We start from the raw sequence: 15,923 nt of genomic DNA, 5'->3' as shown, positions 1-15,923 counted from the left end.
GGTATCAGAAGGAAAGTGTTTTTATGTGAGTTTCCCTTCATAAACGTAATCTTTAGACAGCTCCAACGTCAGATTCAATGAGAAACCTGTTAACACTCAACTTTGAGTCAAAACATAATCATATTGGGGTCCGTGGTCACTGAAATCAAACTGGTGCAGATGTTTTAATTAATCTCACAAAGAGAAAAGTTGACCGCTATGATTTAGGTTCACCAAGTTCAATCCTTGGATCAGCGCCACAATTGCTGCCAGGTCAATGAAAACATTTGGCTTTATTCACAGTAGAAAGCTGAGGCAGAGATTGGATCGCATTTGCAATACATTTATTAGTTTTCACTTTTACAACAAATAGAAAATGGATACATTATGAAATCCACAGGAGGAAAACCAAACAAAAAACGATAAATAATATGCAATAAAGACAGTCAAGAAAATCCCTGCTGCATGATGGCAGAGACATCAGGCTTTAGTTCAGGTAGGCTTCCCAAATGTTATAGAATTGATCACAAATCAAAAACTCCACCAGTTTTTAATTTGGTACTTTTTCATTACGCTGCAATAGAATATTCTTCCATGCTTCACAAGTAAGAATACGAAGCAATCTCTTATGATTTTACATATCTGCTTGGGAGACCCAGGATAAGGGACACTGGGCACAGCTCCAAATCCAATATTTGTTCTACTCCAGATAGCCTATTGGACATCTGGCCCAGTTTAATATCCAACTCTATTTTACACAATATATGTATTAGGAGGTCCGTGCTCCGTCTCTTTTTCAGCTAAGGGGTCCTTGGTCTAAAAACGTTGAAGGGCCCTGCCCTATATAAAGCAGAGTAGTTACAGATTCATACACTAGGTGGTAGCATGGTATGTGTAGTGCAGACTTTGAACCCTAACCTCTCCCTATCCTGATTGGACAGATTAGAAGAGTGAACAGGCAAAGTGCTGCAGCCACACCCACGCCCCCGGTTACCATCGCCATGACATCACGATAAAACCAAACACAGTCTGGGCAGCAGACATCTGTGCTGTTAAAGAGAAAAGAAAAGAAAATAAGAGTAGCTTTTGTTAAACTGTGGAAAAAAGCAGCAACGTTGTGGTTTGTTGAGAAGTGAAAGGTCAACTGTGTGCAATAAAGCACACATGAATCCTTTCACATCTTGAAGTAAGAATTCATTTTGGGGGAAAAACATACACAGTCATAAGTTGAAGGATAAGGCTGGTGTTATTTTTTATCTTACTGGCAGCAAATTCCATGAAAAATAAATAAAAAAATCACAAATCATAACTCTTAATACCACACTTCCATTGAAGTCCATTAGTTCCTATTGAAGATGTAAATATTCAAAAACAAGTCACATATATATTGTTAAATAATTTAAGTCTAAGTAATTATCTATAACAGCTGGGCACTGTATATTTTAGCAAGCAGGAGTAAATAGCGCATTTGTTGGGGACTATTTTCAACAGTGGATTAATACAAATTTGGTGCTCTAGTGAGTGTTTCAGGCTGCTGGGCGGTGTACGTGGAATTGAAAATAAACTACAGTGGCCATGTTCATTGTAATGTAGGGAACATGTTACCCAGTATTCACCTCATCCTTCCAGGGAAAAAAGTTTTGTGGTTGATCTGTCTGTGGGGAATGCCTATGTCTTTTCTGACAGCTTTCCCCAAACGGAGTGTCAGTGAAAGGACTGCTTCAGACAGCAGGGTGTCAGCCACATTGAGAGACTCACCTGCATGGTCGTATGCTCTGGATGAGGATGACCCCCAAACCATTAGCAAACTTGTCTGTGAGGCTCATCGATCCATAAACAAAGGCTCCACTTTGCTGCCAAAAAAGACAGAGACCAAAGATAAGTATAGTCGCTGCAGCAAAGCACAAAGGAATAAAATCCATCTAAAAAACCCACACAGTTCTTCACAGCATTCTTCTTTGTGAATAAGATACACAATAGACTCTGTGAGCATTTATCTGGTATTTTCATTCATTTCTTTTCAGACAGTGAGATGTGACAGCAGTAAATGTAATGTGCTGTAATAACCCTCCCATTTAATGACAGCTTTGTCTTGAACTTTAAAGTGCCCATATTATGAAAAAAAAAAAAACACTTTCTGGGATTTGGGGTGTTATTTTGTGTCTCTGGTGCTTCCACATGCATACAAACTTGGAAAAAAAAAACATCCATTCGGTTTTGAGTGAGATACAGGTTTCTGAATGTGTCAGTCTCCGGGTAAGCTGTTCAAAATCTGCACGGTGGGTGCAGGGGCCTAGGGGGCTAACCGTTAGCATGCTAGCTCGTTCTCAATGGCAAAACACTGCTACAACACAAACAAATTCACCCTAATCTACAAAATAAATTGTATAGAACTACTTACATGTCCCTGTTCTGCAGGTATTCCACGCAAAGTTGGAAGTGCGCCTTCGTTTAGAAGAACTATCCTGGCTAATCCTGCTTTGTACAGGCCGAAGTTGGAGAAACAGCTAGCTAGCTCATGTAATCCTTACCTAGCTACTGAGCATGTGCGACTGACAACAGAGATGTTACAGAAGTTGAGAGGTCTCACTCTGTAGCTAAAACAGAGACCTGACAGAGTGAAAAGAGGAGCTGCAGCAATGTGCAATACAACAAAAAATATGGTGTTTTTTGAAAATTAAACCATGTAAACCTATTCTGATACAATCTCAAATTACAATTATGAACCTGAAAATGAGCATAATATGGCTATTTCAACCCAGAGATGGGGACTCGAGTTTGAGACTCGGACTCGAGTGCGACTTAAGTCGCACACACAGTGACTTCAGACTCGACTTGAGACTCGTCCTCGAAAGACTTGAGACTCGAGCTGCGGGACTCGTGAACAATGTTTATTTTTAGGAAACGTCTGATGAGCTCGCTATACCCCTCCCTCAGTTACCTATAACCTGCGAGGACACATGAGAGGACAACAAACAAACATATTGAATGCACCGGCCGCTGCTGTGCCATTCATCATAAGCCGGGTTCAAAAACTTTAAACAAGACGGCCCAAACAAAAGAAGCGCTCAATGCAAAATATGTGGTATCGCGATAAAAGATTCTGGCTCAACCACATCTAATTTTATCAGGCATCTGAAAACGCACCCTGATAGGTGAGTGAACATGTTTAGCTCAGCATTGACCATCTACCGTTAGCTTGCTTCTTGCTTTAGCTACGACCTAACGTTACGGGAGGTTAACTCCGACTGTCTTCCTTATCAAATATAAATGAGCGTTTGTTTAATTGCCAAACTTGTGGTGGTCGATTAACGTTACGTTAGTCATTTACATGCCACTGTCTGCCATCACGTTAATTATTAATGTTGTCTGCAAACAGGTTACAGGATTATTGTTGATCATATAACAATAATTACAGTTTCATTTAGTTATAACGTTACACTGGTTTGAGAGTCTGGGATGTGTTGACTTACAGTAGTTTATAAGGTATGATTAGTTGCATAGGCAGTGCACATTACATGGATCTGCCACTAAGTAAATAAAAAATAATTGAGGATTCTCTATCATAAGGAAGTGCACTGTAGTGTGTTAAAAATTTCATTTGGTTGCAATAGTGTTTTGCATTTAGCTACACTGTGATGTTTTGCAGTTTTGCACTAAATACGAGTATGTCAATTTTAGTGTTGTGAGTTATAACATTTTCTATATTTGGTCTTATGGCCCCACAGAGACCTTTCATTATAATTCATCGACAGACAAGGGAGTCCTTTTTCTTCAGAACCTCAATTTTTGGTCTGTACTGTATGTTCAAGCTACAAGGCAAAATACAGATATTACATACATTCTTGGTGTTTTTGTCATGTTGCAATAGTCTGTTTACACTGATTATATACCAAAATCAAAGCTGATACTGTATTCTGATAGATAAAGGAGTCATAATAACACATTCCATGCTTTGAATTCCTTATATATAGCTATGCAGTGTTCTAAGCAGCCTGGATGGGTCGCTGTACGTGATGCAACACTTATTATAACCACAAGAGACTTGAGACTTGACTTGGACTCTAGCTCAGAGACTTGACTTGGACTCTAGCTCAGAGACTTGCTCAGAGACTTGACTTGGACTCTAGCTCAGAGACTTGAGACTTGACTTGGACTCTAGCTCAGAGACTTGAGACTTGACCTCTAGATCAGAGACTTGTGAGCATCTCTGCTTCAACCACAAACGATTTTTGGCAAACTACTAAACTACTGTGTTGTAACTGTCTACCCAGCCATGGCACTCAACTGTTGCCCAAATTTTACCAATTTAAAAGATAGAGCTGGCATTATTCTATATTTAATTAAAATGATTCAATATTATTTTCAACAAATCCCATTAAAAGACCAACACCAACCAAGTCTGTCGATCAGTACTTTTTCGTCTTCCCATCCTTGTCCGTGGCAGTCACAAGCCCATTCGTTCCTACTGAAAATGTAAATCTTTAACAACGGGGTCACAAAAAGGCCCGTTTCTCAAGCAGAAGTCAATTTTGCATGTTGTGGACTATTTTCAGCTGCGGATAAAATACACATTTGGTGCTTTAGTGTGTATGTGGGATCGACTCCTAATAAACTGCAGTGTCTGTGTTCATCGTAATGAAGGAACATGTCACTCAATGCAACAGTGTGAATAGGATAGGACCAATTCATTATTCTAATTAGCTTTTTAATGAGATTTGTTGATAACAAGAAAAATATAGCACATGGCCAGCCTTATCCTCTTTCACTCTTTCATGCAACATCTCTCCTACAAGCTATAAACTGTTGTAGGTTAGTTCCCCTCCACCTACCGTCTGCTCCCCGATGAGTTTGGCCGTCATGGACAGAGACATGACCAGGATTGTAGCTGAACCGGCTCCCAGCAGCACGGCTGCTCCATAGATCCTCTCAGCTCCCATGCTCTTGTCCACAAACAACCAGGTGGCGAAGCCCAGCACCAACAACAGGCCGACCAAATAGGTAATCTGACAACGAATAAATACATTTCATTTCAATAGAACTTTTCTTTCTAATCACAAATTTATTAATCATGCAACAGATATGAAATATATGCTTCTTGTTAGGGAGAAACTCACACTGATTCCTATGAGCTTGCTGACTGGTTTCATGGCCAGAGAGCAAACAAAACCACTGACATACATCACCAGAGGTATGATGGCAATGAAGTTCTCAGGAGAGAGGAGGGAAAAAAGTATTTAAATTGCAACACAGATGTTTGACAAACCGAGGCATAATGAGTTACATAATGAGTTACACATGTCACTGCATTAATACAAACTGTGTGGCCTTACCTTTGGTAACATCAGTGAGTCTGTGAGATAAACTGAGATGTAGGTCTGAGATAAGTTGACTATTAGTCTGGTGCACATGTACAGGAAAGCCACCTGGTACAAAACCAACCAAAGGAAACAAGATTCAAAGGACCAATCCAGTGTTTTTGCAAACAAATTCAGCCATTTCTATGCAATATGAATATCAATTAGCGTACTCTTGACACTTGCTGAAGTTGTGTAATGCAATCATAGTTAGGGCTGGATATTGTTTTAATTAGGTTTTCAGTACCGATACCAAAATAAAAATAAAATATCTATGTCATATATTGAGGAATATAAACGTGTTGTTCTTTAAACCCTTTTTTCTCTATAAGCAATAATTCTCAAATGCATCACTGTTTTACTTAAAACAAAGTTGATTACTTACAGTAATTACAGATACAGTCTACAATGACCGAAACTGTGATTTAAATAAGGAAATCTAAAAAAACAATGTAAAGTTAACAAGACTAAGAATTTGACCAAGCATTCAATGCTGAAGTTTATGATATGAACACATTTCAGTCAGTATGTATGGAGGTTCAACTCCCAGCCCTAATCCCAGTCATATCAAGTTTGAATTAGTTTTGCTAATGTTATATTATATTATTTTATATTATTATAACCTGTGATAATAGATTTTCACATGATACAGAAATAAATGGAAGCAAACGGTTGCAAATGGTTGCCAAGTATGACAGGAAAAATACATTCTAATTTTTGACACATGACAGGTTGGATTGCAAAATGGTAAGCTACGATGTAGTAAGTACATATAATTTAACTTCAACAACAAACTATATTCAGAGTGGTTGCCATTCCCTGTGAGAAAAGGGTTGAGAAATGTTCTGAATCAGCAGAAAGTTACCCAGCACATATTTACCTGGTAGAAGGAGGGCTCCTTCAGCCAATGCTTCCACTGAAATATAGGACGAGGCAAAACTTCCTGGGAAGGGAAAGGTATGAGCAGCTGATCCTCGCTCCTCGAGGCTGACCCCTTCTCTTTGGTGCCGACATGGAATATCAGGGAGAATAAAGCTCCAATACCCAACATAATGAGGGCCAGCGTCTACGGACAGAGAAAGAGAGATAAGATAGAAAATAGTAATTTTGCACAAGTGTATTATCTCTCTGGCGTCTCTCTTACCCTGAACAGAGGGATGTCCACCTGGCCCAAGTTATCTGTGATGTCAGGGTCCACATTTTGCTTAGACTGGAAGTGAAAGAGCAGCCAGGCCACAGTGTATACTGTGATATTGGCCACCACAGTGAAGGCATACCTACACAAGGAAGAAGATAATTGACACAAGCAAACGTTAACTTGGTTGTTACAGCTTTAAAGGAATGATAACAAAAAGAAACAGACATTTTGTTCTTGTTTCAATATTTGAGCTGCTGTGGACAACATGATGAAATGACTGTTACTTCTCTTTTGAGAATGTGGCTGCTATTTCTGCCTTATTGTTTCACTTCCACTGGCATAATAATGGCCTGTGACATGAATCCAATGTTGCAACTATCGTAGCAAAGACACGTTCCTCAGCTCTACTCTTTTAGTTTGGACAGAGCATTAGAGGAAGTTATGACAACTTTTTTTAAAGATAGGAATGAGAGGAGGGTTGCACGAAGGCAATAGGAGACACGGAACAATGGAAGAACTGACGCGATTTCCAACAAAGTACAACATCTCAGTCTAAAAGCTGTAATGACTTTGACAAAGGATACATTTTGCTAAACCCACTACCCCCATTTAAATGAATGGGCAGACTGGCGTTTTTGCCAAAGTTAGTAACAAATACAATTCGCTATTTCATGGGATGGTAAGACTGGCTTACGTTGTTCCTCCTGTCATTTAGAGTTTCCATTTATAATCAAAGACTAATCACTCATGCTTTTACAAAGTTTAACAAACAAACCACATGTTTGTATGATATGTGCACACTTCAAAAATCTAATCTGCTAGCTGAGCTAGCACTGGAGCTAATCTGCTAGCTCAACGAGATGTTAGCTAACGGGATGTCAGTCCCTTCTCCACGCTGGTTGCCTGACAAGTGAAGTCAACTGCATTTCGAAAAAATGTCGAACTTAAACTTGTCCTTTCAAGCTGAATTTCAATCAGAGCAAATGTGTTGACATGTCAACACGAATGAGCTTACCTTTCCTTAAAAATACAAAATGACGGTTTTGTACATTTTAAAACGCGAGTATCTAAGATGAGACCGTGATGACGTCATCTGACCTGTACGCAGTGAGCTCCACCTTGGCGCTCTCGCTGGACACCAGCTCTGGGATCAGGGACAGGTGTGAGATCTGAGTGGCTGCCCAGCCGAGCTGGAAGACGATGATAAAGGGGGAGAAGTAAAGAATCCGGGCCCACTGAGGAGTGTTGTCGTTACAGGCCAGGCAGGGGTTGAAAATGAAGGGGAAAGATACAACAACACAAATAGTTCCTAGAAAGTAAAGAGGGAACAAAATAAATAGGCCTATAATAATAATAATAATAATTATTATTATTATTATTATTATTATTGAGTTACTAAAACATTTCTTTGGCTGTGGGACATTTCTGTATATAAGATCAGTGGTCGAAAGCAGTGGTGGAATTTAAAGAAGTACCTTTACTCAAGTACTGTACTTAAGTACAAATTTGAGGTACTTGTACTTTATTGGAGTTTTTTTTTCTACTTCTACTCCACTACATTTCAGAGAGAAATATTGTACTTTTTACTCCACTATATTAATCTGACAGCTTTAGTTAGCCTACTAATGACATTACAAATTAAGATTTTTGCACATTAACACATACAATTATAAAATACAAGTGCTGCTGAAATGATTAGACGATTAAACACAAAGTTGATTGATTGTTTCCAGTTTCTAAAATGTCAGGATTTTGCATTGAGTACTTTTACTTTTAATACTTTAAGTAGGCCTGTATTTCCTGACAATACATATATATAGGCTTACTTTTACTTAAAGGTGCAGTAGGTAAAACTAACTTTCTGTCATATTTGCTGAAACTGACCCTATGTTCCAGAAGCACTACATGAAGCAGGTAATTAAAAAAATAAAGCTGGCTCCTCTGGCACCACCTACAGCCTGTAGTGAGATTTGCAAAAATCCACCGCTCCCTGTTCAGATGCACCAATCAAGGCCAGGGGTGTGTCTAACTGTGTGCCAATCACTGCTCATGCACTCACATTCATTCTCCCTTGTGGAGGGAGGGGCTTAGGAGAACGTTTTGGGCTTTAGCAGAAAGGAGAGAGGGACTGAGAAGATGTTGATGTTAAAAATGTTTGGCTAAGTCCTGGATCTTCCCAATCCTACCTACAGCACCTTTAAGTAACATTTTCAATGCAGGACTTTTATCAATCAATCAGACCAGCCCTAAATTGACAGAAATGATGTCATTCAAAACAGGAACAAGCCGAACCAAACTGAACCTCTTGTGTGGAATTAGTACTTTTACTTAAGTAAAGGATCTGAATACTTCTTCCACCACTGGTTGAAAGTAACTAAGCACTTTTACTTAAGTAGGCTACAATTTTGTTTTATAGGCTAGGCTACTTCTCTTAAGTATTTCAATGTTATGCTCTACTCAACTAAATGTAAGGACAATTAACTGTAATACATTTTAGATTGGTACTTATATTATCAACTAATATTTGAATTGTTAAAAGGTTAAACTAAAAGTAGGCAATATAAAAATTAGCTCCATTTCAACCAGCTTTAAGGCTATTAAATGCTTACACATTCATGTTGCACCAATAATGATAATAATCCAATAATACTCATAAGGGGCCATTCTGAATTAGAAGCGGTGGAATGCACATTTACTCAAGTATGGTACCTTAGTACAATTTGGCTGTACTTGTACTTTACTTAAGAGTTTTCATTGTATGTTACTTTGTACTTCTTCCACCTCACTATTTAAAAAGCATTCCACTTTTTAATAGACTACATTTCGTTGATAGCTTTAATTACTTTGAAGATTTAGTTTGTTACAAAATATAAATCAACTAATAAATTATGATATAGGCTGTTATAGGCCATTTCAGCATCAGTACTTACTTTTGGTACTTTAAGCGCTAATTTTTAGCAGATTAGGCCTATTTTGCTTTAGTAAAAGATCGGAATACTTCTTTCATCGCTGTTTATAGGCCTATCTCTTTTCAGAATACAGGCCTAAGTGCATTTAGCTGGAAATAGTCTACTTGTACTTATACTTAGGTCAAATTCGTTTCTCATACTTACCCAATAGGTGCCAGGATTTTCTCTTGCCGTAAATGCACGCTATTCTGTCAGATTCATATCCAACCAGAGGCGTGCAGACTCCGTCCGCTATCTGACCAATCAGCAGCAGCACACCTGCATAGGTGCTCTGGAAGCCGAGCACGGAGTGGAGGTAGACCAGCAGATAGGTGAACCACATAGAGGCGCACAGGTCGTTTAGAAAATGTCCTGCTGCGTAACACAACCGCCTGCAGACTGATAAATAGCGTTCAGCAGGCACAAACTGCTCCATGACTGATTTGAGTCCTGTGATAAAACTTCCTTTATTCACAATTAGAGCTCTGTCGAGGTCATATTTACAAATACATAATGCAATTTGTTACACTAACAGACGAGCAAAAACACAGTTCAACCTTGGTCTGAGGATCTCAAAAAAAATATCCTTAATTATAAAGCACATAATAAACTTAGGGTAATGGATTATGCCAAGCTGTGTCCCCACGCTGGTCAGCTGAACCGGTTTAGCTTTCAGTGGAATAAATTAATGCTCCAACAAAAGCTTTATGGAGCTAAAGTATCAACAGCACTTAACTCACACCGACAACTTCACGCGTAAAAAAAAAAAGATTTAAAAATTTTAAAAAGCGCGCTGGTGCACCGTGTCATCCTCGGAGCATCTGGAGATTGGTTTGGTCTTTAAAGTTATTATGAAGCTCTGCAATGTACACGCCTCCGGTGTAGTCTATATTAGATGAATAACCAAGCCGTGATTAAGAGCGGCTTTAAAAACTCGTGAGTTATAATACCCTTATCAAATACAGTTGGTTCCTCTTTGTTCTTCACATGGCGAGTGATACAAGGAACCCACTTGTCCTCTAAATCATGCTTATACAAATATTCACCTCTCCTTCATAAGTTAAAATGAATTAGGTTTGCCTACAAGTAAAAAAAAAAAAAATAAATATATATATATATATATATATATATATATATATATATATATATCTCCATCCATCCATCACAGTTGGGTTTGTGTCAACCATGAAAAAACTGACACTAAACGTACATTAATTCCGAATTTTAGCACCTCAACTGGCCTCTTATGTGAAGTAGCCCATTTGTTTTCAATGCATCAGTACGGATTTATACATTTGCGATATTGCCCTTCTGTAAGACACACGTGTCAGGGTCATGGTCATGATTCTCATCACACAGTGGTGACATTACTGGTCAGTCATCGTTGTGCAATCTCAAAATCAAAAGTTAAACTTCATATCAAAGAATCATAACAATGAGGCTCAATTATTGTTTTTAAAAAGGGGCACTCCACTATACATGAAGATCAGATATTCAGCTGTTTGGGGAGCGTTCTGAAGTCTGAGAAACATGACCCTGATAATGCCATAGTCTCTCTTTCTGGGCTTGACATATAACACATTTAACAGAAAGCCTGCATTACAAACAGGGCATGTGGGGTTTAGAAGGCAGTAAATATAAAAAAAAAAAAAAAATAAAAAAAAAACCCACACCATTCAGTTGCATTGTGGGAAATGCAGGATGCAGTGTCTTTGGAATTTGACCCATGCTAGTTAAGATATGTTGGCTCCTGCTGCTTCGATTTTCCACCTTAAACAAAATCAATAAAAATCTGCCTTGTGAGTCCCCCCAACTTTATGCAAGCACAATATTAAAATCGCTGGAGTATTCCTTTAAATAACTGAAGGCCATAGATGTTGCAATCTCTGATGACCTAGAATCTTTAGGGGAGATTTAAACAATCCTGAAGAGACACAGACAGAGCACCAGACATACAGTACATCTCACCTTGGCCAGAAAAAGATAAAACACACATAATAGAAATGGTTGATATTCATAAAAGTAGAGCTGCAACGATTAGTCGATCAAAAGAAAATTAATCAGCAACTATTCTGCTAATCAATTAATCATTTAAGTGATTTTTAAGGCAACCATGCCATTGATGGTTAGTATTTTTTTTATGTCAGAATTGGCTACTTTTCTTGGTCTTACCGTAAATTGAATAATTTTGTGTTTTAGACTGCGAGTCAGACAAAACAGGATATTTGATGATGTGGGGCCTAGGATAAAATAATGTAGGTTTTCTGACGTTTTATAGTCCAAATGAATATTCGATTAATCGAGAAAATAGGCAGCAGATGAATCGATAATGAAAACAATCATTAGTTGCAGTCCTACGTGACACTACAGTTGTGAGCAGGCAGCAGCAATGAACTCAAAAAAGGGCAATTGCTTTTTTTTCTGACTTTTGGGAAGGTTCCTTTGTTTTCAGGCTCAGAAACAGCAGCCAATTAACTTGAGACATGATTTACCTCAGAAAACAAATAAACCTCATTGCATGTCTGTCGGTTACCTCCTGACAAAATGAAACAATGTTTCAAACAGATTTGGGTTGTCTATTAGACCACACACACACACACACACACACACACACACACACACACACACACACACACACACACACACACACACACACACACACACACACACACACACACACACACACACACACACACACACACACACACACACACACACACACAAAAGATCGCTCTCCAAACCAAACAACACTGTACAGACGTGTCGATTGTCACAGCAGAGGATGAAGGGATGTATGCCGTTTGTGAGAGCAAGTGATGTGCACACAGTCCACACACACACAAAATGCCATTGCGGGACACTCACTTGAGCTTTAAACATTTTACTTAGAAAGGCACAAACTATGATTTCCTGGTAAATTATTTTGATGTAAGAAATAAAAATCGAAAGACATCTTTTTTTTTCTTCTTCCATGTAAATCGACAACATTTTTCAGCCTTAACTCAGATATAAGCGTTGTGAAGGACTCTTCCTAGATCAGTCTTTATTAAGTTGTTTTCTTAATTGTTAATTTCAAACCTAAAGTTTTCCACTGTAATTGTTTTTTTTTCCCAAAAGTGCAATAATAATAATAATAAGAGAGCTTAATATCTGTTTCTCTCAATCTTCCACAGTACCTGAGGCCAGTGACTGTGCTACAAAGTCCACGTTGACAGACAAAAAGAAAGCCAGAGTGAGGAAAAGAATTGAACTCCAGAAACACTACAACATAAAAATAAGTTTTCAATGCAGGGATTTGATTTTGAAAACTGAGGATTCAATTACAAAAAAAACGTTAAAATCCTCCAAATTCTGTTTTGCAGATGAAATGCTGTGTCGCTCAGATTTCACATCAGCACAGTTCACCGTTTCCTCTTTACCTTGATCCCAAAACACACACCAAAGGAAGAAAAGAAAAACAAACAAAAAACATTTTCCTAAGGAGCAGATTTCTTTCACTTGAACCACTCAAATGGTTCCCCCTGATCAACAGCTGACTGTTGGAACAACACGCGTTCTTATGGAATCTAGAATACAGAACTGTTTCAAACAGTATCTTTTTTCATATTCACGCCACGGTATTCGAGTTGTTACATGTTGTGTCATTGTTACAGCTTTTTTTTTTTTTTATATACTTTTTCTCAAGCCCCCTCCCCCATTGTAATGCAGGTACGTTTGTTTTTCGTTGATAAAGGAATCAAGAGTCTGTTGTGGAGTCAGTAGGACTGCAACATTCCTTTAACTCGCCAGTAGGAGCACTGAGAACGTGAAAGAGAGCGCAAGGGAAGGGAGGGGGAGGTACAGTGACAGTGGGAATAAGGTGAGAGGGATAAAGAGGTGAGGGGGAAGCTGGAAAGAGATAAGGGACAGGGAGTCCGTGTAGTTGCTTCCATTTAAAACTTGACAGTGACCACAATGTTTCAAGTTCTCTCCGTTTTCTTCTTTCACTTGTGCCTCTGGAGGGCTTTCCTCTTTCTCCTTTTGAAGAAACAACAGCACCTGCAGGAAAACAAAGGAAAAATTATTATTTCGAGACAAATCTACAGAAATCAGATATTGGTACATCAACAGTGCTCAACACACTGCTCGTTAGTAATGGGTTTCAAAGCTGGTTTAATTTTGGATCTGGTTTCCAGATTCACTTAACTTCACTTCCTTTTTAGCAAAGAGCGATGTAGAAAACACTCAGCGTGTTTACATGCACATTGACCGCTTTCTCCAAATGACTTAAATGTCATACAAACAAGAACGTTTCCGTAGCGGAGGTAGCGGGCCCGTGTGGTTTTCTAATATGCTTTTTACAAGTATGCATGTGCCTGCCAAAGACTAGAGAAAGATAATAGAGATGCATTCTCATATTTTAAATAATTCCATCCAAAGCCAGACTAAGACGAAAACCAACACAAAGTAGCCTCTTGCAGTCTAAATAGCTTGGTTTCCAGTGCCGAAGCGCTGTTTTTATTTAGATCAGGAAGCAACGTAGCACTGTCTTCTAGCACTATTAGAGGTAAAATCAGCAAGTTACGCTTCCAAGATAAGGTCAGGATAAGGGAGAATAGTTTACTCATCTGCTGCATGTATACGCAAAATGTGCAGTAACCAATGCATTGTAAAGGTATTCTGAGATTCCCTGTGTAACCTGGTTGCTTGAATGTATGTAAATGTACTGGTCACACGTTTCACTTTCACTGGTTGAAATCATCCAAATTGTACTCGCAAATAACAACAGCTGAACTTAAAGAGATTCAGTGAGGAATGCAAGAAGGGTTCAGATTTGTTTCCAATTTAACACTGGATTTGAACTCATTTAAAATGTTATTAACCCCCGACCCAACAACGGCTAGCAGGACTGTCTTCGTACTTGGTTTCGTCTGCCACTTCAACCTCGGTGGGAGCGGTGATGGGAGCGTTGGAGTGTCCGGCCGTGGGATCATCGGTGTTTAGCTCGCCATTTGTTGAGCTCATCACCTGCACGAGTACAAAAGGACACCAGACTGCTCACACACACATACACTTCAAGAAGCTGACTGCAAAGTGGAAATGAATGTTCACATAAAAATATGTACTCTTGAATATCCCACATTATCGGGCCTCTCTCAGACAAGGAGAGCAGTTCAGCATGTAACCTGGAATGCCCCGACTAATGCCGGGTTCACACTGGACACAAAAGCACGGTGAATGGCCGCAAAGTGCTGCCCACCTCCTTTCGCACCCATGTTAACCACTTGGGATGTACACGTAGGACGTGGCGTGCCGCGAGCTCCGCAGACGGCTTGCCTTCTGCAGCGATAGTTTTGGCGTCCGGTCTATTTTCCCACGTACCGCGAGCGTATCTGGCATGAAATCATACTGATAATTTATTATACGCTATATAAAAGACATTACACATATAAATGATCCGATTCTGATAAATGAGAGTAAATGAATCCTTTTGATTTTCCTGCCACTCTCCCTGCTGTTCTCCAGATGTTTTAGTTCCCCCGGTTTGACATGATGACATTTTAAAATCTGCTCATCCACTAGGCTACATTTTTTAGAAATAGCCTCGTATCACTGCTGTTTCGGGATGGTGTTTTTTAAATTGCGTACTTATACCACATATTTGTCAGTTGTGTCTCAACAGTTACATAGATAAACACACACACACACACACACACACACACACACACACACACACACACACACACACACACACACACACACACACACACACACACACACACACACACACACACACAAATTAGCTCTACGTGTGTTCAGAACAGAGTGTTGAAGTCAAAGTGTTGACCGGCGCGGCGAAATAGAAATAGCTAGTTCTTGCCCGAGAATTGACGGATCGCAGTGTGAACCTGGCGTAAAGCAACTTCACAGAAGTTAAGAGTATAGGTTCACATTTTTGGGATTTTCTTAACACGAAAGTCAGGTGCCCACATGGACATTTAAACAGGTTTTGCTTGCTGTAATCACTCTTCCTTTTCATACTGCCCATTAAAGTGGTCCTTTTCTAATGTTTCTAAGATGGTGGATAACATCCAGAGTCCTCGATCTGTGTAAATATACGGTCCAAGGTTCAACTAAAGCTAAAATGACGTTTCAGTAGCTTGAGTTAGACACATCAAGTGCATATCTTTCAGTTAGACTATTTTTAGTACAACATTCCCTCTGGGTTGCTATCCCTCCACTGCAGCTCAGCACAGAAACACTGTCTGTGGAAACATTGAGAGGGGATTCAATACTAAAAACACCAACTTGATCTAACAAACTGCTCAAGTGTCACATTAGCTTTTGATCAACTTTGGAATACATTTTTCCAGAGCGAAGACTGTAAATCTTGTCATTAGAAGAGGAGGAATTCTAACAAGCAAAACAAACCCGGCTTCGATGGTCAAACGTGGATAAGGGCATGTGACTACTGTTAAGACTTGAGAAATGTGAGCATATCCTTTAAAAGTTGCAATTCTA

At 39.1% G+C, this 15,923-nt stretch overlaps 2 protein-coding genes across 7 annotated transcripts in view; both read right to left on the bottom strand.

Moving 5' to 3' along the window:
- Positions 1-508: 508 nt before the first annotated feature.
- Positions 509-10,532, bottom strand: mfsd12b (major facilitator superfamily domain containing 12b). Of its 2 annotated transcripts, none has more exons than XM_039810580.1 (9): positions 9,588-10,532; positions 7,573-7,783; positions 6,481-6,613; positions 6,217-6,402; positions 5,313-5,405; positions 5,097-5,189; positions 4,812-4,985; positions 1,738-1,832; positions 509-1,028 (listed from the first exon to the last, which is right to left on the bottom strand). In XM_039810580.1, the coding sequence occupies exons 1-9, from the start codon at positions 9,856-9,858 to the stop codon at positions 893-895; spliced, it is 1,392 nt and encodes a 463-aa protein (XP_039666514.1). In that variant the 5' UTR covers positions 9,859-10,532; the 3' UTR covers positions 509-892. The 2 variants fall into 2 exon arrangements, with proteins under 2 accessions (XP_039666514.1, XP_039666515.1); XM_039810581.1 differs by having other exon boundaries at positions 509-1,023.
- Positions 10,533-12,287: 1,755 nt separating this feature from the next.
- Positions 12,288-15,923, bottom strand: part of csnk1g2b (casein kinase 1, gamma 2b) — a 43,070-nt gene continuing 39,434 nt past the window's right edge. For all 5 annotated transcript variants that reach the window (XM_039810582.1, XM_039810585.1, XM_039810584.1 and 2 more), the window contains 2 exons: positions 14,323-14,429; positions 12,288-13,460 (listed from right to left, as the gene is read on the bottom strand). In XM_039810582.1, coding sequence (XP_039666516.1) covers positions 13,406-13,460; positions 14,323-14,429 — 162 coding nt within the window. In that variant the 3' untranslated portion in view covers positions 12,288-13,405. The remainder of the gene's footprint in view (positions 13,461-14,322; positions 14,430-15,923) is intronic.

The sequence above is a fragment of the Perca fluviatilis genome, chromosome 9, assembly GCF_010015445.1.
Source record: "Perca fluviatilis chromosome 9, GENO_Pfluv_1.0, whole genome shotgun sequence".
In the NCBI taxonomy this organism is placed as follows: Eukaryota; Metazoa; Chordata; class Actinopteri; order Perciformes; family Percidae; genus Perca; species Perca fluviatilis.
This window is presented reverse-complemented; position numbering and strand designations above follow the sequence as displayed.

Bases quoted from the DNA above. Each gene is read 5' to 3' on its own strand.
- mfsd12b (XM_039810580.1), bottom strand. From the start codon at position 9,858: ATGGAGCAGTTTGTGCCTGCTGAACGCTATTTATCAGTCTGCAGGCGG. The intron at 4,986-5,096 runs GTGAGTTTCTCC...ATTCGTTGTCAG, and splicing joins GCAAGCTCATAGGAATCAGT to ATTACCTATTTGGTCGGCCT. The intron at 1,833-4,811 runs GTAGGTGGAGGG...CTTTTTTGGCAG, and splicing joins AACTCATCGGGGAGCAGACG to CAAAGTGGAGCCTTTGTTTA.